The sequence below is a fragment of the Diplotaxodon limnothrissa genome, linkage group LG14 (genome assembly GCF_057381915.1).
Source record: "Diplotaxodon limnothrissa isolate DT_005_m linkage group LG14, D_limnothrissa_male_GT1.1, whole genome shotgun sequence".
Classification (NCBI taxonomy): domain Eukaryota; kingdom Metazoa; phylum Chordata; class Actinopteri; order Cichliformes; family Cichlidae; genus Diplotaxodon; species Diplotaxodon limnothrissa.
The window spans coordinates 4,875,834-4,902,954 of NC_140609.1; the positions used below are offsets into that span (position 1 = coordinate 4,875,834).

Below are 27,121 nucleotides of genomic sequence, written 5' to 3' on the forward strand. Positions count from 1 at the left end.
AATTTTGTACAAGTAAAATCATGGTTTTATAGGAGTGCTTAACCAGAGCCAATAAAGGCAACACTAAAGAGGAAATGCAAACTTAATAATAAATGTATCACTAGTAAACTAATAATACTAATCATGACCCTTAATAATCATTTTGGTTATGAAGCTGACATACTGGACTATACAGCTATTCTAACCAGTTAGAAAATGGCATTTATTCAAGTTTTGGGAGACAAAGAGTTCAAGAACAGCAAACAAGAAGCCATTGTGTCCAGTAGGCTGTACTGCCATGACATCATGCTGTAACTCTACAGATAACACCAGGATAAAGACTCAAGTAAGACGTCTAATAGCTATGTACAATGCTCAATTTTATATATCGTTTTTCAAATTCAGTACAATACTTTAGTAAGACCAAACTGACCTGCAGAGAAAAACAATACTACAACTCAAAGATCAATTTTTTCTTAGTCAACAGTCTTCACAATGGCCACTATTGAGTGCAGTGATGGTGTCTGCTATAATCGGAGCCAGGGGGCCTTGGGTTTTCTTTTGTGTCTGCCTGTGTATATTGTGTTTGTTTATCCAAACAGCAGCTTGGATTTGGAACAACAGCACACAGATAATGGATAGTGATTAGATGAGTTTGTCTCTTTAGCTTCTACAAATCAAGAGTGAATCCCAGCTGGATTTATTTCTTCCATCAGTATGTAAGTAATTATTAACTGACTTTAACATTTAAATATATTTTATATTTTAGGTTTCTGTGTAGGAGTAGGAGTATGCCCTTGACCACCAAAATCTAATGATTTTTTCCTGAAGTCTAAAGACTTTGGCCAAATTTGTAGAGATTTCTTTGAGATGTAAAGAGAAAAAAATTAAGAATTTAAGGGACACTGTCACTGTAACCTTTGACCACCAAAGATTTGATGTTAAAAACTGTGGGACAATTATTGTAGGGTCTTTACAATTTAACGCACCATGAGGCAACTGTTGTTGTGATTTGATTATATAAATAAACTTGAACTGAACTGAATTGGGACTTGATAGACAACCCAAAGATGCAAGTCATGTGGCCACTGTGGTTGTCAGTGTGGAAACATAACAAAGGCAAAAAATTGTCAGCTGCCTTGGCTCATGTCCATGTGCATTTCTGCTTTTAGGCCACATGATGTGGTGGCTTTTTGTTGATTTGTTTTTCTGTCCTGAACTACAGGCTCTCTGTTTCGACTGACCAGTAGCTGGCAGAGAAATTTTGCTCTTTACGCACAGCTGTTCTTCTAAATGAAAACTGTAGCACACATAGCTAGAACGTAGAGTATGAGATCCAGTTGCAGCACAGAAGCACGTTTTAAACTTGCAGCCTGAAAGCATTAATCATTAATCCATAATTTAAACATAGTATATCCTTTATTAACCATAATCAAATGAGCTGACCTGGACCAAGTAGAAGTGAGTCTATTAAGAAGTGTTAACACCAGGTCAGGGTTTGTGTGTGTCGGTCTATGTGTAAATATCTATATCTAGAAGGTTTGATGTTAAATTTGTGGGCCAGTACATGATAGGGTACTGCTATCATGCCCTGGCCCCGTTGTGCCATATCTACTGTCTGTAGTTTCAAGACAGTGGGTAGCTGGCTCAGTTGATGTGCATAAGGCTAATAATGCTATATATTGATATATACCTGCCACGCATTGTGATATATTGCATAACACAATGCAGCATACACAGATAATAAAAGCACAGTGCTCAGAAACAGAAGAGTTTGACAAATGGCAGGAAAGTGCATTGCAGTTCCCCAAGTGGAAGAATATATAAGCTCTCTTTCTGATGGACGTTTATTGTTTTATATTTTTCCAGAACTCTTTCAATATTCTTTGTAACAGATGTGAATCAGCACAGAAATGCCCCTAGTGGGAACAGTATGTAATTACTGAATTTCTCCTTTTCACCTGATTTTGATATTTGGCAATGAAGGAAAGTTCTGTAAAGAAAAGTAATTACTTTATGAAAATAAAGTATTTCGTCCACTTCTTATGTATATTAAAATGTATAGGATAATGAGCATATGTGTTTGTATGAAATACAATGTAGGATTTGTCCTGTTTAACATAATGCGATGGTTTTTACAACCGCTTTAATTGATCAGTTGTTTACTCAAACAACCTGCTCTGCTCATTTAACAGAACCCCAAGTCACTTTCCATCATCAATACCATTAAATCCTCTCCACGAGTTGCAACATGATTCAACATGATTATTTTCTGTGTGTATTAGTTGCCAATGTGCTCTCACCTTGTTGGAGACCAATTTGACATTTCCTGAGGCTAGAGCCACTGCAGTATCAGCCATAACCTCTGCTTTGATGGAACCCAGGCCTCCTGTGGCACTGGTCTTAATAAAGCTGTCTAAGACCACATCCAGCAGGTCTGTTATCTGAAGGTGAGATGGTTAGAAGGCCAGAATCCAAGAGACACATGTACTTATTTAGCTGCTGAGGGGCTGGGTAAACTTACCTGGCCAAGGCTGCCCCAGATCTTAGCCTGGATAGAGGGATACATCTGTTTTTCATTTATTGTCATGGTGATGAGTTTGTCCAAAATGGCAGTGACCCGCTGGCGCTTGGCATCGTCATTGTGCTTACAGAAGCGGACCAGGTTGAGCAGCCAGGGTGTCATGTACTCCAAGCAGAGATGCTTCAGCTCGATGCCTGCAAGAGAACAGCAGCACTTAGAGCTTACGGTTTATTTTAATGTTAAGAATATATCACTATATTGCCAAAAATATTCAATGGTCCTGTCTTCAAACACTTATGAACTTAAGTTTATTTATTAAGCACTTTTCACAGATAGCGGGTAACAACAGGCTAAATAAACAAGAATATTAGGTGCCAAAATAGACAATACAAAATATTTAATAAAATACAGCAAAGTTAACAGGTGGCTTTAAAATAAATTAATCAATTTAAATAAGTAAATAAATAAATACATTTCTGAACAGAAAGCCGGATTAAACAGAAATGTTTTTTTTTTTAAAGAATCAGCAGAGTCAACCAAACACAGTTGTGGTGGTACACTGATCCACAGCCTTGGTGCCACAGGCTGAAAGGCTCTGTATGGGGAACAACCAACCGACTCGGAGTCTGTGAACGTGGACAACGAGCAGCAGTGTATTTTGTAAGAAGCTGAGATAAATAATCTGGGGCCTGGCCATTTGGTGCTCTGTATGCTAAAACAAGAATTTTAAAATGAATTCTAAAATCTATTTGCGAGCCAATGTAGAGAACATAAAACAGGAGTAATGTGAGCACGCTTGCTAGAACGTGTTAGCAGTCTGGGTGAAGCACTTTGTATAGCTTGGAGGTGAAAAAGGGATGATTTGTCCAAGCTGGTAAACAGAGCATTACACTAAATGCGATGACACAAACGCAGTTCAGCTGAGGAGACCATATGTTGCAATTTAGAAATGTACCTTAAATGAAAGAAACAGGAACCAGACAAAGGTTTTACATGCAACTCAAATATTACTCCAAGGACAGAAAGAAGCAAGAACCTGACTGACTTCAGAATGTAGTTCAAGAGGAGCTGCAATCACGGTCTCAGTCTTGTTGGTGTTTAAAACAAGGTAACAGATAGAGAGCCAATCTGAGTTAAGTAGTGGATTAGGGTGGACAACCTATCCAGTAGATGAGTCTTAAAAGACATGACAGCTTATCCATTGTATGCTAATGACAGCTGAATATGTCACTGGCATACAATGGATAAGAAATGTCACTAAAAGACTAAATAAGCTAAAGAAAGCATGTAGAAAGAAAATAATAATGGACTCAAAACTGAACCCTGTGGAACCCCGCAGGTCAGGAAGGAAATGTTAGAGGAGAACTTGTCTGTTCTAACAAAGAAGGTCCTATCAGATAAGTATGAAGAAAACCATTCTGGCTTTCTTTCTCTGGCAGAGCCATATACACCAGCTAAAGCTTTAAGCCTATTAAGTAGGAATTTGTTTCCAATGGTATCAAAGGCTGCGCTATGACCAAACAAAATGATCACAGAACAATTCCCTGCATCAGAAGCCATTAGAAGATCATTACAGACCTTCAAAGGAGCGGTCTCAGTGGAACGCTGCCTCTGAAAGCCCGACTGAAAAGGGTAAAAATATGTCATCTGCACAGTAAAGATCAGAACTGATTTTCTACTATTTTTTCTAGTAATTTGCTTATAAATGGCCTATTGAAATAGGCTTAAAATAATTACTAGTAGAGCTGGATTCAAGATCATGTTAGAATAGGAAGGTCCATCCCCAAACCAGACTGTTCCCACAAAGTTGTGAGCATGAAAATGCCCTAAATGTCTTCGTATGCTGAATCAATGAAATGAAGCTCACAAATGAAGAGTTGCTTTTACTGGAACTAGGGGCCTGAGCACAGCTCTTGAAAAACAACAACACCACAATCAACGTCCACCAAACTTAATACTTGGCACAGTGCAATCAGTATCTTTCTCCTGGGAGCTGCCAAACCGATATTCGTCAATTGGATTGCCAAAACAAGTGTTTACTGCTCTAGAGTCCAGTGGCTGTGTGATTTACACCACTGCATCCAAAGCTTTGCCTTATACTTGGTGATGTAAGGCTTGGATGCAGCTGCTCTGCCATGAAAACCTATTCCATGAAGCTTTTTGTGCAAAGTCTTGAGCTAATTTGAAGGCTTCATGAAGTTTGGAGGTATGTAGCGATTGACCATACAGAAAGTTGGCGACCTTTGTGCACTGTGCACTTCAGCATCTACGTAAAATCATAAACCATATTGTCATTCCCAAACGCTCCCCTCCCCACCACAGTTATGTAAAAAAAGAAACAAAAACCTTAAAACTTTATGCATTTCAGTGAGGTGAGCTGGTGGCGGTATGAGTACAATGTATCTATTCCCATTTAGAGAGGTAACATCTTTGAATAATAAACTGACGCAGTTTCATGACTGAGTGTATGTGAGAGCTTATGTATGGTAACCAGTACGATGGTAAGCAGACTTACTAGACTTGCTGAAGCCTGAGATGCACTCCTCCAGAAACTCCAGAGTCAGATGAGGTTCGTTGGCTGCCAGAGTTTTGCTGATGGAAACTATAAAGAGCGTATTGTTGGCTGGGATGCAGAGACCTGATGTCTCCAGCAGCTGGCCCTCTATCTTCAGATTAAAGGTGCAGGTCAAAGCACACAATAGGTTGTAAGCTGCAGATCTGGATATGAAACAGATAAGTCAGTGTAAAAACAGTTTTAGTCTTTACTTTTACAGGTTTGAGTTGAAAAACATAGGTGTTGTAAATGAGTAGATCAAAAGTTTTATTTCAGGTCGGTGAAGCTCAACTGAAAACTGGAAAGACAATAAGATGTGCTAAAATGTTCGAGTTTTTCCTTTGAAACTGAACCACTTGCATTGGATCAAAAATATTTAGGCTCATGTTCAAAGTGTACATTACTGCGCAAAAGTCTTGAGCCATCCCTCATTTCTTTACATTTTGCTAGGTAAATGGGAAATAGATGCAGTGAGCTAGTGAGTAAAATACAGGCAAAACAGTGTTTTGGTCCACCCATATTTTTTTTAACAAAACAACTTTTAGGGAAGCTTTCTTGTAATTTCTTCAAGTAGTCTTCAGGAATACTTTTCTGATGTACAAGGACTAGACTAAAAGTAAGTATTTAAGTAAAAAAGGTGCCATTAAGAAGACATTAAGAAAGCCCAGAAAGCGATTGCTCATGTCTGGTTCTTTCAAGGAAAACAAAGAAATGAGGGGTGGTTGAACTAAACCTTTATACCTTAAACACAGTGTATAAAAAATGAATGTATCGCTAATCCAGTTAACTGCTGGTTTCTGAAATTTGACTTTGAAGCATTGAGTTTTTTGACCACTGCTATAGTTTTTGCTTTGTATCAGTTTTATAATCTAATTTTCATCTACATGGGGCTATAATTTATGACGGAAATACAATGTATTCACACATTGTAGTACCTTAAATTTATGTTTTCATAGACATGTGAGCAATAGGGTTGTTTTATCAAACATTTATACAAGCAGGAGTCACTAAGTTTAAGGTGCTTCTGCATTAGGTTTACTTCCAGCAACCTTTATACAAAGTCTAAACTTTAAACCTAAAGTATGCTCAAATATTCATGTGTCACTGGTTCCGAAGCAAAAAATCTCAGTTATATTTTAAATTAAACACATTCTTTGTTATTTTTACAGACCTACTTTATTCCCCATAAAGCCAAAGAATTTGGCCTAGAATAACAAAACAATGACCCTACAGGACAGACCTGAGGCTGGGGTCAGAACTGCCCAGGTTGAGAAGAGCAATGTTGAGGAGAGTGCCAGGCACATCTTTTGGTCGGATTTTAGTGTGCTGAGGGATGGAGTCAGGCTGCGACAACTCCCAGCGTGTCCGGATATGGATGATAGACTGAACTATGGCATCACACTCCTGGTGCATGAAAGTGAGGGGTGTGCCCTGGTTGGCCATGGTGAGGGTGAACTGACTCTCATCCACAAGGCAAATTTCCTCAATCTCGGAGGCATAATATACATCGTTGAGGAAGACAGGCTGGCCAAGGACGCGGGTGCGCTCAGCTGAGGTCACCTGAACGGCTGTTGAACCCACCTGGTCAAGAAGAAAATAAAGATGGTTAAAGATACACCTCTGTTACGATTTTAGTGATTTAATATGTTTATTTAGTGGTAATATTTCTATGTTGCTCATTTTTAGTGCAAGTTCACTGGCTGAAACCTTACCTTAATTGAGACCTTGGTATCTTTGTGGGCCAGTTTGAGGGCATTGTGGAACACTTTAAGGTCTTCCTCCAGTATCAGTGTGGCTGCAGGCAGCTTCTGTTGGTCAGGTTCAATGTGCTCTGCCAACTTAGCTGGAGAATCAATGAACTGGAGCCGCTTGCTCCCTTTTAGGCCTGTCAGCAGCCGCTCATGATACTTGGTGTACTCTCTTACCCAAGTGTTGCAGTTGTAGACATAAACAGCTGCCACATTCTCATATGCAAAGCCAGGAAAGACAACAAACCACTTAGAGAGGAAGTCAGTCTTGAAACGATTGCTGGGTCCAACATGTGTTAAGTCTACCACTATCTCATAGGGCTTAGCATAGTAGGGTTTGAGGGTGAGAAGGACATGGTAGATGAGCAGGTCACCATTGATCTGGCCCGTTTTGAACCTAAAGAAAAGGGGGAAAAAATTCATTATGGTTAAATACGAAATAGTTTTATTTTTTAGATCAGTTGTATAAATGTGAGGCTTAAATTGTTCATTGCATTCTATGTGGTTGAACTCTGAAAAGCTTCATTTCTGAAAAAGATTGCTTCTTTTTGTCTGTCCTTTTTTGTAAGAGCCCTGCAAGCCTCTGTGGTATCAAACCCAAGGCTCTGAAATAATCACACCCTCTGCAAAAAAACAAACAAACCAAAAGACAAAAAAAAACCCAGCAGAAAGAGGGGTCAGGAAGTGACTTCAGACCATCTCAACAGTCAGTTTGCAGCAGGTGTCACGTGCCATTTCTTCCCCAAGACCTCCATAGGACTACTTCAGGTAAGAATTTGTCATGCAGCATCTTTGAATCATATTAAAAGCACAAAAGTCAAGCATTTCCTTTAAAAAAAATTTAACTAGAACTGTTCAAACAACCTTCTGATCATGAGCTCTTGTAGTGGCATTCTGGAATAACGTTCTACATTTTTTTTCAGCTTTACTTTTTCTAAAACAGTTTCTGAATTTCAGAGATGATGGAAGGTGCAAAAACTCTTTGGCTGTTTCTCCTGCTCAACCACCTGCCACTCTGCCCTGTCGGTGCTGACGCAGTCCTTTCAACAACTCAAATATATTCACAAGACTATTCACAAGACCAAAGAAGCAGCCCCACACTTGCTGTGAGTACTACCCTCAGAACAAGTGAAGACAAAAACTCCATCAATGGCACTCGTGGTGACTGCTTGGTTGACACTGAGATGGGTCTGATTGCTATAAGTTCAGCTGGAGGTCTCATTGTGTGCTTGCTGGCTGCTACTGTGGTACTGGCATGCCAGGTCTGCAGCCTTCAGCGCCAGGTTTATGGCCCTCGCACCTCACGGTCCAACATGGACTTAGTAAGCAGTACAGGCTACTGGGGCACAGACCAACCAGAGATTGCAGGCCTGGTTGGACCATATGATGCCAGTGTCATGCTTGAGGAGGTGAAAGAAGACAAGACTGAGGAAGAGAGGCAGGCTGAAACAAAAGGGACAATGGAGGACGATGGGGCAGGACTCAAGGAAGGGGCAATGGCAATAGCGTTTAATCCTGAGGACGATCAAAGTCATATGCACAGCTCCAACTTCAAGGACTCCTGTTTGGAGATTCCCAGGGATTTAGAAGACATGCCCCTTGTTGTGTAAGGAGGTAACCCTACTTCAGTAAATCCAGTCACATACACAACTAATCAGTTTAGCTGATTTAAAATATATTAACTTGGCTTGTTTCAATCACATCCTTTCCAACAGAGATGCACCAATTGTTAAATCATGGGCAAATATAAAATAAAATAAACGAATTATATTAATGGAGATTTTTTTTAATTTTTATTTTGCTCTTTTTTTGGACAGAAATAAATAACTTTGAAAGTCTTTCAAACGCATTCATGAAACGGACACAAGGAAAGAAAAAGCTATAATAGAGTGGTGACTGTTTTCTTATTTGCTGAAGGCAGTCAACAAAGTGAGAATGGAAATTTGGTAAATAAACTGATAAATTTTGTTGTTGCATCACTATTCCTGTTTATTTTCATCTTGTTAAATGTAGGGCATCATATGCAATTTACTACATTAGTGCTGACAGAATAAAGAGCTTTGGGTGCACACACCAAAAAGCATAGTTTTTGCTTAGATAAGGATACTTTTAACATGTTACATAGTTCTATATCTCGTAGTAAATCTTTAAAGCCTGGTCCTGAGTGTTCAATTAAAACAGAAAGAAAGAACGAAAGAAAGAAAGACATCATAACTTTTAAACACATAACATAGCACGGTCCATATTTGTTGTGCGCATGATTTGCATCAGTAACATAACATAGCATAATAACTTACATAATGAACAAAAAGCAGATTAACAAAAACAAGGTCAACATACATTCACAGTTTTGAAGAGATAATGGGCTAAATTGATAATAGAAATGCTGGAAACTTAACTCTGAATCTGTTTCAGCTATGTCTAATCTTTTAAATGAATTTTCAACAATTTAATTATTGGTTATAACTTAAATACTTGTAATATTTGCCAGTTTTTAAATAAATTGACCTTTGTATTGGTGTCAGTGTTTCATGAGTCAAATCAATATTTGTCAATTTGGAGCCCTATACACACACACACAGACAGAGAAAGTTGTGGTCAAAAGTTTCCATACACTCGTCATGGACATTTTGAGCTTTAAATTATTTCTTTCCATTGTTGTTTTCCCTGGTCGACTGAGTCTCATCAATATACCTTCAAGGACTAAAAGAAAAACACACAAAAAACAACCAAGAACTGGATGTACTGTAGAATTTATTTTGGATTTCATAATCATACATGACCAAAAATGTGCACACAAGTTCAAATATATATATATACACCCCCCACTAATATTTGGCTACATGTTCCTTAGTTGCACCTAGACCAGATGCTTTTGGTAGCCATTAACAAGTGACAATTTGGGTGTTTTTCAAGAGCTTGGCAAAGTGGTGACACATCCAAATAACTTTTGTAAAACAGTTTCAACAGATATCAACTTCTTGAAATCTGCACATCTGTACAAAGGCTCCAAGAGATCTTACCAGCTTTGGAAAATCAATAGTTTCTTGGACTCGTAGAGTATTGGTCAATGAAATAAGTACTATCAAGCTATTTCTTCTATGCTGACAAATACAAACTATGTCTTGTTAAAAGACAACACTTTGAGCTTGAATATATACTTTTGACCCTGTGTGGATTAGAGAAAATCCAAAATGTATTTGTGCAATGGCAATTATTATTCTTAAAATTTTTAAAGATCTATACTATATAATCATTCGACAACAAAACAGGCCACAACAGTGACTACTTATAGAACTGTTATTCTGCTTGATTAAATAACATGTACAAGCCACATACCTGTCAGTAACCCAGAAAAAACCCCACCCATTCCTGTTATGATACAGTTCTGATTAAAAGTTGTTCTAAACTTCTAAACTGTATTGAACTGTATTGTACTTGAAAAATGGCAAAAAATATCATATTTTGCATGGTTGGATCTTAACAAGGATCCAAATAGAGCTTCAACATAAAACAAGAAGAAATGGGAGTGAGACATTTTTTTGGAGCATGCAATTTATTGAAACAATGCTTAAATTGAAACAGGCTGTTTTACAGCTGATCAAAAGTTTAGGGCCACATGCCTTAAAAAAGCCAAATCTGTGCAAAAATGTGGATTCATTGTCATCTTCTGTCAGGTAGTCAGACTGTTATGACGTTCTGATGGCAAAGGCAAAAAAACTTTACCTTTTTGAACGCGGTCGGGTTGCTGAACTGCATAAGCAGGGTCTCTCAGCGCAACATCACTGCCAAGGTGGGACCCAGTAAGACGGTCATTTGGAATTTCTTAAATGATCCTTAGGGTTATGGAACCAAAACGTCAAGTGGAAGACCCCCAAAAATTTCACAAGCACTGAGCTGGAGGATCCAATTGGCTGTCCGTCAATACACTGGACTATCCTCGACCCAAATTAAGGCCGTTACTGGTGCAGACTGCAGTCTCATAACCATCAGATAGCATCTGAGGCTGAAGGGCTTCAAAAACGTTACTGACATGACAAGCAGATCCCACCTGAGATGTTTTCTATGCGCCACAGTGGAGGGGGTGCCATAATGGTCTGGGGTGCTTTTTCCTTCAGTGGAACAATTGAGCTTCGGGAAGTGTAGGGGCATCAAACGGCTGCTGGCTATGTCCTATGTGCATGTGCGTCCTAAACCTTTGATCAGCTGTCAAACAGCCTGTTTCAGTTTAAGTGTTGTTTTCAATAAATTGCATGCTCAAAAAAATGTTCTGTCTCAGTCCCATTTCTTGCACATTACATGCTCTACTTGGAATCGTGTTAAGATCCAGCCATGCAAAAATATGATTTTTTTGCCATTCTTCAAGTGAAGTGGTCTTAAACTTTTGATCAGGACTGTATATGCCCTCCTTATGCAGTCAAAATATCTCTGACCTGTCAGGGCATGGGAAAGTGATCTCTGTTTGTATGTTTTTGTGTATCGCAGATCCTGTAGATTTTGTGGTTGAGAATGCAGTATGATAACAAGGTGAGTTTACCTTTCACAGGCATCAATGGTGTGGCTAATAAATGTCCTTACCTTACTCAAACTATGTCCTAAAAAACAGACATGAGCTGCTACCATGCTGCTATTTCAGTTATGATATGTTACTGTTCTGGACATTTAAACTTAAAGAATGCCTTTTCCTTCTTAAAACCAAAGAGCACTCATGAAAATTTAAAATTCACACTTTTTAAAAGTCAATCTTTAGAATTTTACAGATTAATTCAGCATTGTTTCAGCAAACATTTTTAACACAAGACTTGGTTGTAAAACATGAACTACTATATTTAACATAGGACACTGAGAATGATTTCACGTGTCACGCTTCCTGTAAGTGGTGCAAGAATCAGTCTCGAAATTTCAGCAGCGACAAACTGTCCAACCCCCAAGATCTTACTTCCTTAGAGATAGCAACTCTGCCAGACAGCAACAGCAATATTCGGCTTTTAATACACCCTGGAAGGACACAACCAACAGCTTTGAGTGTTCACCTGCGTACAGACACTGGTATGTAAATCTAAATTACTAGATTACTGATACAGTTTTGGGTCCAACTCACAGCTTGACAACTTTAAATTGATGATTATGTGAAATTGAGACATATCTATATCTATACACACACACACACCTAAAAACTAAATGTTATGTGTAAAATGTTATTAAACAACAGAGGATACATAAATGTAAATTAGATGAAAATGGTAAAAGCAGTGTTTGAAACTGGTAAATTGCGTACCCTTCAAACCTATGGTGGATTACGAGCATTTTGAGGAACTTACCATTTCCTAAAACATATTATATTGCATATCACTAAACGTTCTTTATTCAAATGATACTACTTCAGACTACGTGCTCTGACAAAATAATTTCCTCTGTTCTAGCTTCAGAGACACAGTAGCCATTCTGAGGACAGCAATGACCACAGATTTTACAAGCCTCACGTTCATATGGCTGCTGCCACTGGCAGCAAGCAATGCAGTGACATCAAGCAATGCAGTGACATCTAATCAAAGTGAAGTCTCCAGCTCTGTGGTAACTGTAGAATCATTCTCTCACAATGAGTTGACAACACATACTCAGGCATACTCAGAGAAAATACCTGCCACGAAAGACGCACAACAAAGAAGTCAAACAATGCCCTCGAATACGATCCTACCTAATACTAAGACAGCACCAGCTCCTACCAGTTCTGCATCGCCTCACTTAAACAGTACTTCCATGGAATCCTTAACAGAAATACAATCTACAGTCATCAAATCTTCAATGACAGATCTAACTGGCACCCCAGCAACACCTACAAGTGTAACTCCAGTGATAATCAACTCAACCCAAAGCCAGAAGACATTAAGCACACACGTTAGGAGGCACACAAACCCCTATCCACCTACATTTTCACCGAAGTCTACAAAACTCATCTCTACTACTAACACATTTACCACACCTGAAGAAGACAAGTCTGAAAGCATGAGTCCAGCTACAGGTGATGATGTGAAACATTCCACAGGCTTATACAAAACTTCAACATCCATCAACAATATCAGAAAAAGGAAAATACAAGAACCTTCAGAAACAAAGAAAACTAACCATGGTAAAGTAGTGGCCGGACTAATCGGTGGATCCCTGTTAGTGATGATGGTAGGATTCCTGATCATCTTTATTAAGAAACGGAAGCTTCAGAAGCAGCAGGTATCAACTACAGACTGGGCGGGTCCTTCGCCATTTCTAGAGGGTGGAGCTAACAATGGCCAGGTAACAATGAGGCCACCTAACCGAATTTCTGTAGCCAGCTTTCTACCTGCAAGACTGTCCAAAAGATTGTCCTTGCTTCCGGAAACAGATGAGGAGTTAGAAGACATGACTCAAGTTACTACATTTGGAGATAAAAACCAGGGGACCACATTTGGCCAAACAGTTGATGGAAATGATGGACCAGAAAGCAATGGGACTAATGCAGTTTTTCCTGAAATGAAAACCACAGTAGACATCGGACCAGAAAGCAATGGGACTAATGCAGTTTTTCCTGAAATGAAAACCACAGTAGACATCGGACCAGAAAGCAATGGGACTAATGCAGTTTTTCCTGAAATGAAAACCACAGTAGACATCGCAGAGACTGCTGAAAACTGTGTTTCGGCTGTCTCTTTGCAAACTAACAACCCTGTGTCCACAAATAATTCAAGCCTCCGTCAAGACCTTTCTGCAAATCAGTCAAATCAATCTGAAGTCATGGAAAATATGTCTGAACAAATGAACAATGCCCTTATGGAACCTTAAGCGAACTTGATCTCTAAACAAATCCAGCAGATGTAGGGTACCAGTTATAACACCTTTCATTGGTTTCCTGGTAGCAGCAAAGGTAACTACAAAAACAGGAAACCATGTTGTTAGTGCATTCGGAAATAATTGAGATTGTGTGATGTTAACCATGATTTCTACAGCAAAACCTGAAGAACAACATAGTAAGGTTGATTAATTGTAGTTTTCTGTGTTAGTAAGAGTAGGAATATGCAAAATAATAATCATACGCTACATGTAGGGGCATTTTCTTGCTGCTAACAGATAATAACATTGCACAGCAAGCAGTTTTATTTACACTGTGTCATGTAACAGTGTGAATAAATACCATACCATGATGTGAACAGGAAGCTTCCTTTTTAACATTCATGTGAATAAGATCTGTCTCATTTCAAATATCATTCAGTTCGCTTGGCCACATCAAAAGCAAGCTCTGGTACATACATGCCTATCTTAATAATATTCGTTTTGCACAATATGGCATATGCAATAGAAAAGTAAGAAAACTAAATATCCCCCAATAAAATTTCCTGTACTTACAATTGCATGTAAGAATCTGGAGGTGCGCTATGGCTTTAGTTTCGTTTAAATGACATTCAGAACCTTTCTGCAAACGTTACTTTTTATCTTTAATTCCAAAAACAATTAAGCTTATGTAAACCTCAGAAGCACGTTTCTCAGGCAGCCTTTTATAATTTAGTTCAACATTAGTAACAGTGGAGCTTGTACAACTAATATAATGCAAATAAATTGTTTTAGCTCTCTGCTCAATTTGCAGAGAATTAAATTATTTCAAAAGAAATAATTTAAAAAATTTTCAATAACCTTTTTAAATTTCTTAAATAATTAAAATAATTGTTCCATTGTTCACAATTGGGTTGTTTCTTTACAATCACATTTGGGAAAGACAAACAAAAACCCCTCATTACTCTAATTTTCCATTTCTGTTTCTCACTTACATAGCGTGGCGTTTTTAGTCAGCAATGGACCTAGTTGCGCAACCACATTTAGTTTAATATGGCAATACTGATCATCATTTAAGTTGATTAGAATGCTAGGTATTAAAAAATATTAAGAGAAAACTATTTTATGTTTAACAATTATCCATTTGATAATTATCCAGTACTTTTTGAGTTAATAAATTAAATTGCATAAAACCACAAAGCTTTCAAAGACTAATCATTGATCGTTGTCTTTACAAGTTTTACTTCTCTGGCGTGGTAGTATAAGTATAGGTGCCACCATCATAAAACAGAAACTCAGACGGGACCTGAAGTATCTGTGTGATGGCCATAATAAGAGCTGTACCAATTCTCCAAATAATAAGGGAAGGAGGGTAAATTCTTCCTTTATTGGTTCCTTTAGCATAGTGTACACTGGACCATCCTTTAAGAAAAGGGAGGAGAAAACACCACTCCATAATTCACTGAGATGGCCCATCTGACCATTCATGACAAAACACAATATAATTTAAAAAAAAGTTGCTCAGCTCTGGTAAATGTTATCTGTGAGTGCCTTTCCCCATTTTCATTGAATATCCTCCTGATATAGTTTTTAACAACAGTTCATTAAATTCACAGCTGAAAGAAGAACCTCACACTGCTGCAATAAAAACTACTTCTGATTGAACTGTAGCCTTGCACGAAGAACACAGAATGCTATATAAGCTCAAGATCTATATTAATTAATAATAGTACTTAAGGTTCTGTGCAACTGGTGCTAATCAGTAAAGTCCTTTGTTATATTGCAGTCTTTAGTATAATTTTACTCCAGAATAGTCTGCTGGAATAAGTGATAGATAGCACTGCCTTAACAGGCATGATAAAATTAGTTACCTAGTATCACAACAGTAAAATATAACAAATAAGATGAATTTAATTTTAGATGCTATGGGACAGATTTACTAAGTGAGACAAATTACTGTGATGTCGCAATTGCTGGGGGATCTATTAAGAATGTGCTTTATTTTTATAAAAAGATGCAGTTAACTGCAGTAAAAACCAGCCTTGTGCCAAGAGCAAATTAGTGGCTCAAAATTCCAGTTTAAGCTCAGGTTTCACACAAGTGTTGCTCTCTGAAAACAGCGTGGCAATTCGGATAAATGTGAGGAAGCTGAAAGAGAATCAATATCCTTTTGATTTAAGAAAATAAGTCTTTCTATGCAAGTGCTTTCTATCTAACATTCACACGCAATCATACTCCAAACTGATGCATCGGAGAGCAACGGGGGTGTTAGTATCTTGTGAAAGGATATTTGGCATGCGAACTGTAGGGATGGAACCCCTAACCTTCAGATTAGCAGATGACCTGCCTTATTACCTGAGCTAAGATGTACAGAGAACACAAAACATTATTTACCATCAGATTATGAGTCATCTTGTGTTACTGTGTCATGTGCATGAATGCATGCATTGCAGTTTTAATAGCACATTGCAACATTCAGGCATAAACCTAACACACTAACACCTATTTCTTACACATTCAGCAGAGAAAAGTTGCTTGGTGTGTGCGCAAAGTTCATTTCTGCTTTTTCATGAAAACAGTGTAACCGAGGAGCAATAGGTGGGGCTCACAGTCTGATGGAAGGACCAGTGGAAACTCTGCATGCAGATTATCTTGCCATATTTAATCTGCATGTTTAGTAGCCTTGGAATTTGAAAACTGATGATAATTCTAGTCATGATGCTTTTACTAGCCTGTAAATGTGTAGTGGCTTAATTTTAATCAGCAAAGTCCACAGGTCTACACAATTTTTAAAAACAGGGATTTGCTTTGCTTTTGCTTTGAAAAGAAAATGCAAACCATGATGCAAAGTGGTTTATGTATACTCATCATAGATATGAATGTAAAGGTAATTTGGAGCTTTTAATGTTTCCTTTGAACTGTTCTTTCTAGTGTGATATGATTGTACAGAACACAGCTTTAAGAACTTTATAAAAAAACATTATGTGTGCAGGGTTTGATTTATTTAGAATTTTCTAAAACACAGGATCATAAAACAAACACTTTTGTTTGCTAGTTGTGGTATTTCATGTGTCGTATACTAAATCAAGTGTGCTGAGTCCAAATCTGTAGTCGGATTTTGTCTAGGATGTCAGGTTCTGAAGTTATACACAGTATCATTGGCTATTCATACAGACAGAAAAGGAAACTGATTTTATAGTCGTTATATGGGCACTGTACATAACTAAATTTTGATTTAAAACTGTGAGAGATTACAAAAACTTGTACACTTTACCAAACGTGTAAATAGATAGTTCACTTGAGTGTTTATGGAATGTACATACACTGTTAAAAAGTGCTGTAGGCACTTGCTTTTGCGCTTGTGAGTCTCTGCTGTTGACCGCTGCAGAAGCCAGCAGTAATTGCCCATCATTATGGGGTTGAAGTGGCCTTGATATCTTTTCTCCATGCTGGCAATATCCTGGTGGAATTGTTCTCCATGTTCATCACTCACACCACCCAAATTTGGAGTGAAACCCCCCCGCTATAAATGCATTTTGAGTCACATTCAGCAGCAGAGTTGCTGATATGCTGCTAACATGTTGCTTACAAGTTCAACATAGTTTTCAGCCTGATGGTTGCCAAGAAAGTTTTGCACAACTAGCACAGATGCATCCCAAGCGGCGAATTCATGTTCAGTTTGGATCTGAATGTGTCATCATGCATCATTTAGCGGATTTCAGGACCAACAAAAATTTCTACTTTTAGCATCAGTTTTGGTTTTTCCAAATGGAATGGAAGCCATTTCCATTACGATCCATTGCCAAGACAAAGTTTTTCATTAGGCCTAGTTTAATGTGAAGTGGCGGAAAGTACACTTTTAGTGGATCAACTAGTGATGCATGTAGCACATTGTATCGGCCAACAGTTTTTTTTTTCTCTTTCCGACAACATAGTATTTTTTTCTATTGCATAAAATATTTTATTCTATTGTATATAGCATCTTATTCTTAATATCTTATCCTATTCTATTGTTATTCTTAATTTTTGCTACTGTAACTTTGCACTGTCCACTTTCTGCTGTGACACAACAGATTTTCCACATGTGGAACTAATAAAGGTTTATCTCATCTAACTCTGGGTGGCTACTGCTTCACTTTGTAATGATTGCGATCATCACGAATGTTCCATAGGCACAGAAAGCACATGTGTTCTGTGTACCCCAACTGTAGACCCAACAGCAGTGCCACAACCTTCAGGTCATCACAAATATTCCAGTTGATCAGCTTCAAAATGAATTCCATTGACTCATATGTCTCTTTCATTCCCACAAGCAAGTAATCCTCATAGCATCAAAAGTAGACATACAAGCTCAAATGAATTCATACGCTAACATAAATCTTCTTGTTAGTGACCGCGATTGATGAACTGGCAGTTTCTTTTTTCCAGCATAAAAGGCTTTGTTTGACCGCACTGACTGGCTAGGCCAATACTCAGAAGAATGATAAAGTCCAAGCAACTCAGTGAAGATCTAAGAAGGAGAACTGAAGATTTACAAAAACTGGGAGGAACTCTTCCCATGAGTTGGACATAGAAACAACTTTGCGATCCCGTTCTCTCAGTCAATACCCAAAGCTCTTGACTATAGGTGAGGGTAGGGATGTAGGATCAACCGGTAAATTGGGAGATTCGCTTTTATCATAACAGGATGTCTGCATCACTGCAGCTCCAGCCCAAATCCATCTGTCAATCTCTTACTCCATTCTCTTCCACTTAAGGCAGCAACTCATCCCTGACCCAGAGTGAGCACTTGGACCCTTTGCCGCCTGAGGACCATGGACTCAGATTCTAATTTCTGCTGCCTCGAAATCAATAATCTAACAGAACCACATCATCTTCAAACAGCACCCCACTTAGTGACTCCAAGAAGACTGGGTACTCTGAACAGCCACCAGTGAGAACCCAAACACACTGGCAGCAAGCCAATACCCTGCCAGCTCAAAGAAACCATTAAAAAGGTATATATATATATATATATATATATATATATATATATATATATATATATATATATATATATACCGAAAGCACTGTATCGAACGGTTCAATATCGATATGAGTATCGTTGCACCCCTAATAAATAAATAAATAAATAAATATATATATTAGTGCTGTCAAAATTATCGCGTTAATTGTTAAGATCAACGCGAAATGTTTAATGCATTAAAAAAATTTAACGCTGATTTTGTTTTTTTATTAATTTCCTGTAATCTAAGACCTTTAAATTCATGAGCACCTCTGGAGGAGGGGGCAACAGTGTGCTATGCTGGCGTTTGGCCTGACAGAAATGATTAGAAGAAGAAGAAGTGACACCATGCTACTATCTAGCTAACACACGCAAGCATGGACGAGGGCGGACTTTTGGGTGGAAAGTTTCTCTTTAAGAAGTTGCCTGATGGCTTGTTGGACAAAACGAGAGTAAGATGCACAATTTGCAACGCTGAATTCAAGTACCACAGAAGCAGTTCATCACTGGCGTATCACCTGAGAGCAAAACACCCAACTGAATCCACCTCTACGGGACCTCGCCAGTCTACGCTTCAGGAGTATGGTGCTTGTGGACGAATAACAAAAAATGTGAGAGAAAAGGTAACCAATTCCTTGGTTGTTTGGATAGCTAAAAACTGCCGACCAGTTAGCATAGTAGAAGATGATGGACTGAGAGAAGTCATTCGTGCTGCATCAGGAGATGAGTGTTACAATCTGCCCTCGAGAGGAATCATTGTGTCGAGACTGCACACTTTGTATGGGGACCAGAGGGCTCAGCAGTCCAGCAAGCTTGTGCAAGTAAGGAATGTCGCTCTCACCGGAGACCACTGGACTTCGGTGAACAACGATAATTACTTAAAATATAAAGAATAAAAAAATGTAATTGGAGCCAGGCTATTAATAAAGTAATTGAGATTAATCGCAATTAATAACAGAAAATTGTGAGATTAGTTAGTTAATTTTTTTTAATCTATTGACAGCACTAATATATATATATATATATATATATATATATATTAGGGGTGCAACGATACTCGTATCGATATTGAACCGTTCGATACAGTGCTTTCGGTTCGGTACGCATATGTATCGAACAGTACAAAATTTTATCAACTTTTCTTCTGACGATGCTGTCTGTGTTGACAGCTCAGTGGATCTGCGTTCGACTACTCCACCTAGGCTGCACTGTCGAGTGCAGAGCCACTGAGCGCAGCGCAAGCTAGCAAGACAGAAGCTAAGCTCGTTGCAACATGGCAACTGCCTCAACGCTACCCGAAATTGAACCTCCCTCACCCTCATTCAGATCTGGCGTTTGGAACTATTTTGGTTTTCATGTGACGTATGACCCTGAAGGTAAGCGCGTCATGGACTAAAGTAAAACAGTATGTCGGATGTGCCACACAATGCTCAATTGGTGGGAACTAGTGCGTTAGCGCAGTTAGCTTGTTAACGTGCTGACGCCGTCCAGCCCCACGCACGGGGCGATCCCCGGTAACTCGTTAACGGAGATTTGCCGCGTTATGGCATTAATGTCATTTTAACGAGATTAACGCTGACAGCACTAGTGGGAACACAACGAATATGACTGCACATTTACGCCGACATCATCCTAGTGCAAAGACAAGTGGAAACAGACAAAAACAACAAGCATGCATGCTACAAACTTTACCCGAGTCATTTAGACAGCCGTTAGCACAGGATTCTCCTTATGGGGACCTGATATGTTTAATATGCTGCTGAGAATATAGCCCAGAAGAAGCGTATAGTATAGCTTTTATTTTGGAAAGAGCCATTTCTCTGTAATAAACTCTCTTTTCCAAAGATGAGCGATTCCTCGATCAGATAGATTAGATTTATTTTTTTATTACTTTGTTGTTTCAGCAACATTAAATTTAAAAACTGTACTTTTGAGTTAAAATATATATTTCTAATTTTAATAAATGACAAATTAAAAAGGCATGAACATTTTTTTGTATTGAAAAAATATCGAACCGTGACACGGTATATATATGCACACACAAACACACACACACGTCGAGTTATTGCTTGCTTCATCAGCAGTAGGCTTGGCTTGCTGCTGCAATTCTCTCTCCTCCCTAACCTGGAGCTCCAGCTGCATCAGGAGCCTGCAGAGCAGTAAACAGGACACAGCACCAGCGACAGAAGGTAGTATTGTATACTGCCACACAACAACCAGAAACAGGAATCTGAGAGTCTTGAGCAGCAAAGAGAAGCACAAAGAAAGGACACAACAAGAGCTTGAGGAGGAAACGAGAAGAAAAAAGGAAAGATGATAAACAGACACTAGAAAGCATAAGGTGAGTGATTTTAAACGGGGAGATCCACATGCACATGATGGCTGCAGTAAATTAATGTAATGTAGTGCTGGCTCATGATAAAGCTAGTCTGTGCTCTGTCGCTATGCAGATTTTTTTCTTTTACTATTCCATGGAGGCATTGACAAAGTCACATTATAGTACTTAAATATAGAAGCTAGCAACGTAAAGCACAGTCATAGCAGTGGCAACTGCTATCATCAAGCACATAAAGCGACACCTTGAAGAAATTTCCAGAATATATTTATCATATTCAGTGCTTGTGATCGAGTAGTCTTTAGATCAGAATATGAACTGCAGTTGTGGAAACACAGTTTATTGGCTTGAATGAACTGAATGTCACTGCAGCATTCTGAGCGCATGTCCTACTGGCACATCTTCAAGCTGGTTGCTACTTAAAACCACCCTACTTCAGTATGGCAACAGCACTGAGAAGAGAGTCTGATGAGTTTAAGTGGTGAATTCACAATGCACGTGCCATTTCTGCAGTCATTCACTTACATTTAATGCTATTTGTTAGTAACTAATTTTCTTAAACACCATCAATGATATTACATAGCAATAATGTTACTGACTTAGCTCAATGACTGTTTTGGTCAGAAGAGCAGTCTGAATTGACAAGACATTAAAATTGATCTCTGAAGGCAAGATTAAAGGCTGCTAAGGACTCAATTTGAAGATAAAATGCCAAAATGCTGAAAGTGTTAACTGGTGGGCCACAGTTAAAAGTTCTCAAAGACAAGACCAAAGAGTCACATTTAGGAATCCAATATATGATGGAGGGTCACTCAGTAAAAATGCACTTTAGGTTTGTGTTTTTAATATTTTTAATGAAATTATGGTTTCTATTGATATTTGTATTTATAGTTTTGTCACATAGAACTGTGACTAATATAGTATACAGTTAATATGGATCTTCTCTAATGAGCTATGTACAATGATCTATGATTACAACCTTCAAACACCTCTGAGCTACAGTGAAACTTGGTGTCATTCTGCTATATTATTGTATCATATGCACTGTAGATGCTGTTGCTACATTCGGGCATTAGCTCAAGTATTGCATCACAATCATATTCATGATTATTTTGGTCAATACTCAAGTTAAAATCTTTTAGGACAATTATTCACTTGCCTTTTGACATATAATGCATTCGACCCCCCCCAAAAGATTTTCTAACTGAAATACCTACACACAATCAACAAAAGACTGATGGTGATTAAGCACCGTGTTCTCCATAAACATGGGATGCGACTGCAGCCCAGCCCTGTCACAAGCATACAAAAAATAATACTGTTAGATCAACTTGATTCATGTATACCTACTTCCTATCACATCAGAAGTACATAAAGTTACATGGACTGGTTCTCATATATTGCTTTTCTACCGTACCTGAGTAGTCAAAGCGCTTTATACAACTTGCCTCATTCACACAATAATAAAAGCATTGTATGCTTTTCCTACAACAGCTCTTGCTTTCTAACGGTTATACCTGTTCATAGTCCAGTGGATGCATAGAAGAGCAACTTGGAGTTATGTATATGTGGCACGCAGACGGGAGCAGGGATCAAACCACCCACCTTCAGATTAGTAGACATCCTGCCCTACCTCCTGAGCTATAGTAACTGCATTTTTAAAAAAATTCACTTAAAATATATTCTGTCAGTACACTTGCCAAAGATATCTGGACTACGTCAGCAAAAAAAATCTAATTTCAGTAAATAATCTGACATTTCCGTCAGATTCTTACAGAGAAATATAGAACATTTGAAACAATGGAAGTATTCATTTAAAGTTTAAATATTACGAAATTTCATGTGCTAGAACTAGCCAGCTTGATATCTAACCTACTACTTTAAAAACTTGTCTCACTTCTAGAGCTCTAAGCATGCCTGTATGCTCTGCATCTGTGCTCTACCTACTCCTCTTGCTGCTGTGTGGGCTGCTGGGAGGCTGGGTGCTGTCCATCTGCCCCGCTGCCTGCTCCTGCAGTGGAGGCCATCGTGTTGTGGACTGCTCTTCACGAGGCCTGACCAAGTTACCGCCTGGTCTGCAGCATAACATTCGCTTTCTCAACCTTTCTTTTAACAGGTAAGCTCCTGCACCTCTCAAATGCTCCACTTTTAGACATTATATTACATGACTCACTTTTAGATACATGTGCATGTAACAGGTAACAGAATAAGTAGCATATGGTTAAGCAGAAATTTACTTAACTAGAGGATCTGACTGTTAAAATATATAGCTGTCCCAGATAAGCGTCCTGAACTTGTAAATTAATAATAATAGATTTTTACATACACACTCACAAGTCTTTAAAAGCCTTTAAGGAACTTCTAAAAATGAACTTGGAACTAATAGCAACTGTTCATAACAGAATAAGAATAACTTGATTGTTGATTGAGCTCATATATCTGACATCACTCATCTGCTACTTATATGAGATGAAAAAAACTGATATCCGTTTTTTTGTTCCATAAAGATTTTGTAAAGTGGGTGATCAAAATTATTCAGAATGGCTTCTAATAGATTTAGTATGCATCTTTCCACCATCTCCCCCCGTATGGCTCAAATTACAGCAATTACAGCTTACACTAGTAGGTCCAGTCTTCATGCATCCTTGTTTCTGACACTGGCTTCCCAGTAGAAGTGTGCAGCATAGAACAGTTAGTGCCACAGACTGAAAGAACATCTGCAGCAATTTACTGCAGATTTCAAGAGATCTTGGTTTCCTTAAAAAAAAAAAGAGAGAGAGATGGCTCCTGTATTCAGGACCAGTTTAGTTTGTTGTATAGGTGTAAACCTAGATATTTATATTTTGTTACCATCTCTATGTCCAAGCCACAAACTTTCACAGGCTGGAAAGGAGGCCTGTATCTTTGGTAATCTACTATCATTTCCTTTGTCTTAAAGGTGTTCAATATGAACACAGTATGAGTAGTTTTTTTTAACTCCAGATGATCAAGGCTTTTACAAGATCCCAATATTCAGACTCCTGTCATACTTCTGTGCTTATAATCATGCTATATGGTATCAACTGATATTTATTAAGCGCTTCTCTAATCCTTCTAAGCACTCAGAGTGTTTTTACACTAGCAAACATTCATGCTTTAGCTTTTTTAGCCATTTGATTATTCATCAATCCAATTAGCAATATTACCATTCTATTACAATTATGATGGTGATAAATATGACGATTAAATATGACATTCTTTTGGCAGCTTGCACGGTGTGGACAACCAGCTCAGCCACTATGCCCATCTGCGCACCCTGGATCTGTCCTACAACCGCCTGGAGAGTCTCCCCCCTGCCCTGCCACGGTCTCTGTGGGACATTCGAGCAGCAGGGAACCATCTACGCTCTCTAGACAAAAATGACACAGCCTACCACTGGAACCTGAAAGTACTGGATCTATCAGATAATGAGCTAGAGAGAGTGGTCTTTATCAATAACACACTGTTGAGTCTACAGTCTCTTAACCTCAGTCATAACAGGTTTTGGACAGTGCCCACAAACATGCCACACAATCTGGAGATCATTGACTTGTCACATAACTATCTGTTGCAGATCCTGCCCGGATCGTTGGATCGACTGCCCCGACTGGCCCAGTTTTATTTGCATGCTAACCGCTTCACCTGGCTGTCTGAGGGAATCTTTGATGACCTAATAGGACTGGAGATTATTACTCTTGGGGATAACCCCTGGGCTTGTGAAGAAGAAGAACACATAACAAAGCTCCTTAGATGGTCAGAGAAAACCCGTGCAACCGTTTTGGGGTGCCCCTGTTATACAAGACCCATCTGTGGGCAATCCCATTTACCAGTAACCGGAAGGGAAAGGCACTCAGCTCGGTTTACGGAGCCACCACTCTGGGTTAACAACAGAAGTGAAGGGCAGGATGTTCAATTGCCCCCAAGGACTGTAGAGAACACACCTAACTATCAGGCGAAGTCTCCACTTGTTGACAGTGGAATGTATCAGGGCAAAGCAGGTATGAATGAATCTGGGGATCACATCTGGACATCTTCAACAAGTATGGATAGTTTTTCTTCACACACAAGCACAACAGAACATCCAAGGTCTTTAACCAATAAGCCTAAACTAACTCGTTTATATAATGAAGGCTGCAAACTGGACATCAAAACTCAACAAACAGTCATTCTGTCTGTTATAGTCATGACAACTGCACTCACCACCATCTAAACTACAATACACATAGTGTAACAGTTATTAGAATCTTGTGGACACTAAATCTATAAGTAATTTCCTGTATGTAGCAGTTCCATTTTCATTTGCCGTATAAAAACTGTTGCAACTGTTGTTATCATCATGACAATATCTCTTAAAATCCTGTACACAAAGAAAAATGTCAGAGGTAAACATCTAGGTTATTGCTTGAACACATGCTGCTGGGTTCATTTATTAGTTGATTCCTAATCAATGCTATTGTGCTGTTTTGGTCCTACCAAGGCATTTAGAACAGTGCTGTTCTAAATACAAAATGCTTTCCAATTTACCAGTTAAAGACTAGCAATAGGACAGTGTGTAATACACACACGTGAGCATGTTCTCCTCCCGTTCCACTATGGGGACTGCCCAACTGCCTGCAGAGAGTCTGTTGTCAGACGGAAGCAGTGTTTAAAGCATGTGAGCCAATCTGTGAGACAGTTTTGCTCATGTTGTTGCTGTTGGTGAGTCAGCCAGCCGCAAAGGAGAGTGAAGCTATAACATATAAAGAGCTCAAGTGAGATCGAGTGTTAAACATAGTGAAAAGTGTGCACTACGGCAACTGTGCGTTTCATGCTGTATTTTTTAATTTCTGAAGTTTTTTTCCCCCCAGTTCTTCTGTTCCGAGTGAACTCGACTATCGCTATTGCTTCCTTCTCTATTCCAGGCTACTGGTCAACCAATCAACTTTCAGCAGTCACATCTGCATGGGAGGACTGCATGGGAGTGTGTCTTGGGTGGGTGAAAACCCCTCTTCACCCCTGTGCCAGACTGAAAAATGTATGCGAATGAAGACATTTGCAGGACTGCAAATTCCACTTGTGAAACTGAAAGAGGAACGCAAACAGGAATTTGAGTCTCAAACAACACTTTACCAAGAGAAACCTACAAGTTGTATCGCAAGCATTATTTAATTGTGAGCAGCAACAACTTCTCAAGTACAAAATACCTAACTTTCATGTTTGTACTGTGTGTAAAATGTGATGGACAACCTTGTGACCCGTATAAAGTTTGGATGATGTTTCTGCGATAAAGTATGGCTGAGCAGGAGGGCTCCAAAGTGGCCTGGCTTGGTGCTCTTTTTCAGAGGTTTTTCCATTCAAATGAATTGGAAAAATTTGTTGAGAATGTTGCAAAAACTATGTGACGAATAGCTACCAAAAACTGTTTACATTGGCATCCTCAAAAGAGTGACCTTTATCCTTTAGATGCAGATGTACATTTGAGTCTTGTCCGGTCGAGGTGGCTCTTCTATGTTGTGCCATACATTTATGAAGTGGCTGTTGGGTTTGTCGAATGTAGAGGTCTGTTGTTTAGTTTGTCTTTGGGACAAACCAGTTTTTGTCAGAGTGTGCGTCAGTTTCTTTGATAAACTGGCTACATAAGGGATGACATTTTTGTTCTGTTTGTCATTCTGTTTCTCCCTATTTGGTGTCTGACCTTGTTTACTGTGCATCTTTGCTGATTTGATTAAAGCCCATGTTGGGATAAAAACATGTTTTAAGAGCTTTCTTTACATGTGTGTGTTCCTTTTCTTTCCCTTCTGCCTTAGAGGGAACATTTTCTGACCAATATTGCTGGATCACTTCTAGTTCCAGAGGGTGGTTGGAGTCAAAGAGTAGGTACCAGGCTGTGTGTGGGCTTCCGGTAAACTTCAATGTTGAGGTGTCCATTCTTCTCAATGTCCAGGATGCCAATGTTCACATTGTGGACAAAGAGGACAGATGGTTTGAAAGAGGAGTGAAAGAAGCCATCTATGTCCACTGTGAACGACCATCCTTGAACAGAGGGGGTTGCTTATCACACCAACTGGTCTGCCACTTATAATCCAGTTTTGAGATCCCTTCCCAGATGCTTTAACGCCCACTCACGTCTTGTGTCAGTTGATCTCAATAAGTCACATGATAGGGTGAGGCAAGGTCT

At 38.9% G+C, this 27,121-nt stretch overlaps 3 protein-coding genes across 6 annotated transcripts in view; 2 read left to right on the forward strand and 1 right to left on the reverse strand.

The window, feature by feature from the left end:
• The window catches only part of nf1a (neurofibromin 1a), a 132,674-nt gene that overhangs the window by 14,456 nt on the left and 91,097 nt on the right, over window positions 1–27,121 (reverse strand). For all 4 annotated transcript variants that reach the window (XM_085371617.1, XM_085371616.1, XM_085371618.1 and 1 more), the window contains 5 exons: window positions 6,770–7,202; window positions 6,298–6,638; window positions 5,019–5,221; window positions 2,504–2,697; window positions 2,283–2,423 (listed from right to left, as the gene is read on the reverse strand). In XM_085371617.1, the coding sequence (XP_085227743.1) occupies window positions 2,283–2,423; window positions 2,504–2,697; window positions 5,019–5,221; window positions 6,298–6,638; window positions 6,770–7,202 (1,312 nt within the window). The remainder of the gene's footprint in view (window positions 1–2,282; window positions 2,424–2,503; window positions 2,698–5,018; window positions 5,222–6,297; window positions 6,639–6,769; window positions 7,203–27,121) is intronic.
• On the forward strand, window positions 11,762–13,739 carry evi2b (ecotropic viral integration site 2B). Its single transcript, XM_085370936.1, has 2 exons — window positions 11,762–11,854; window positions 12,229–13,739. The coding sequence occupies exon 2, from the start codon at window positions 12,263–12,265 to the stop codon at window positions 13,619–13,621; it is 1,359 nt and encodes a 452-aa protein (XP_085227062.1). The 5' UTR covers window positions 11,762–11,854; window positions 12,229–12,262; the 3' UTR covers window positions 13,622–13,739.
• Window positions 22,851–25,174, forward strand: omg (oligodendrocyte myelin glycoprotein). Its single transcript, XM_085370867.1, has 2 exons — window positions 22,851–23,062; window positions 24,193–25,174. Exons 1-2 carry the CDS (start codon window positions 22,860–22,862, stop codon window positions 25,172–25,174), a joined length of 1,185 nt encoding a protein of 394 aa, XP_085226993.1. The 5' UTR covers window positions 22,851–22,859.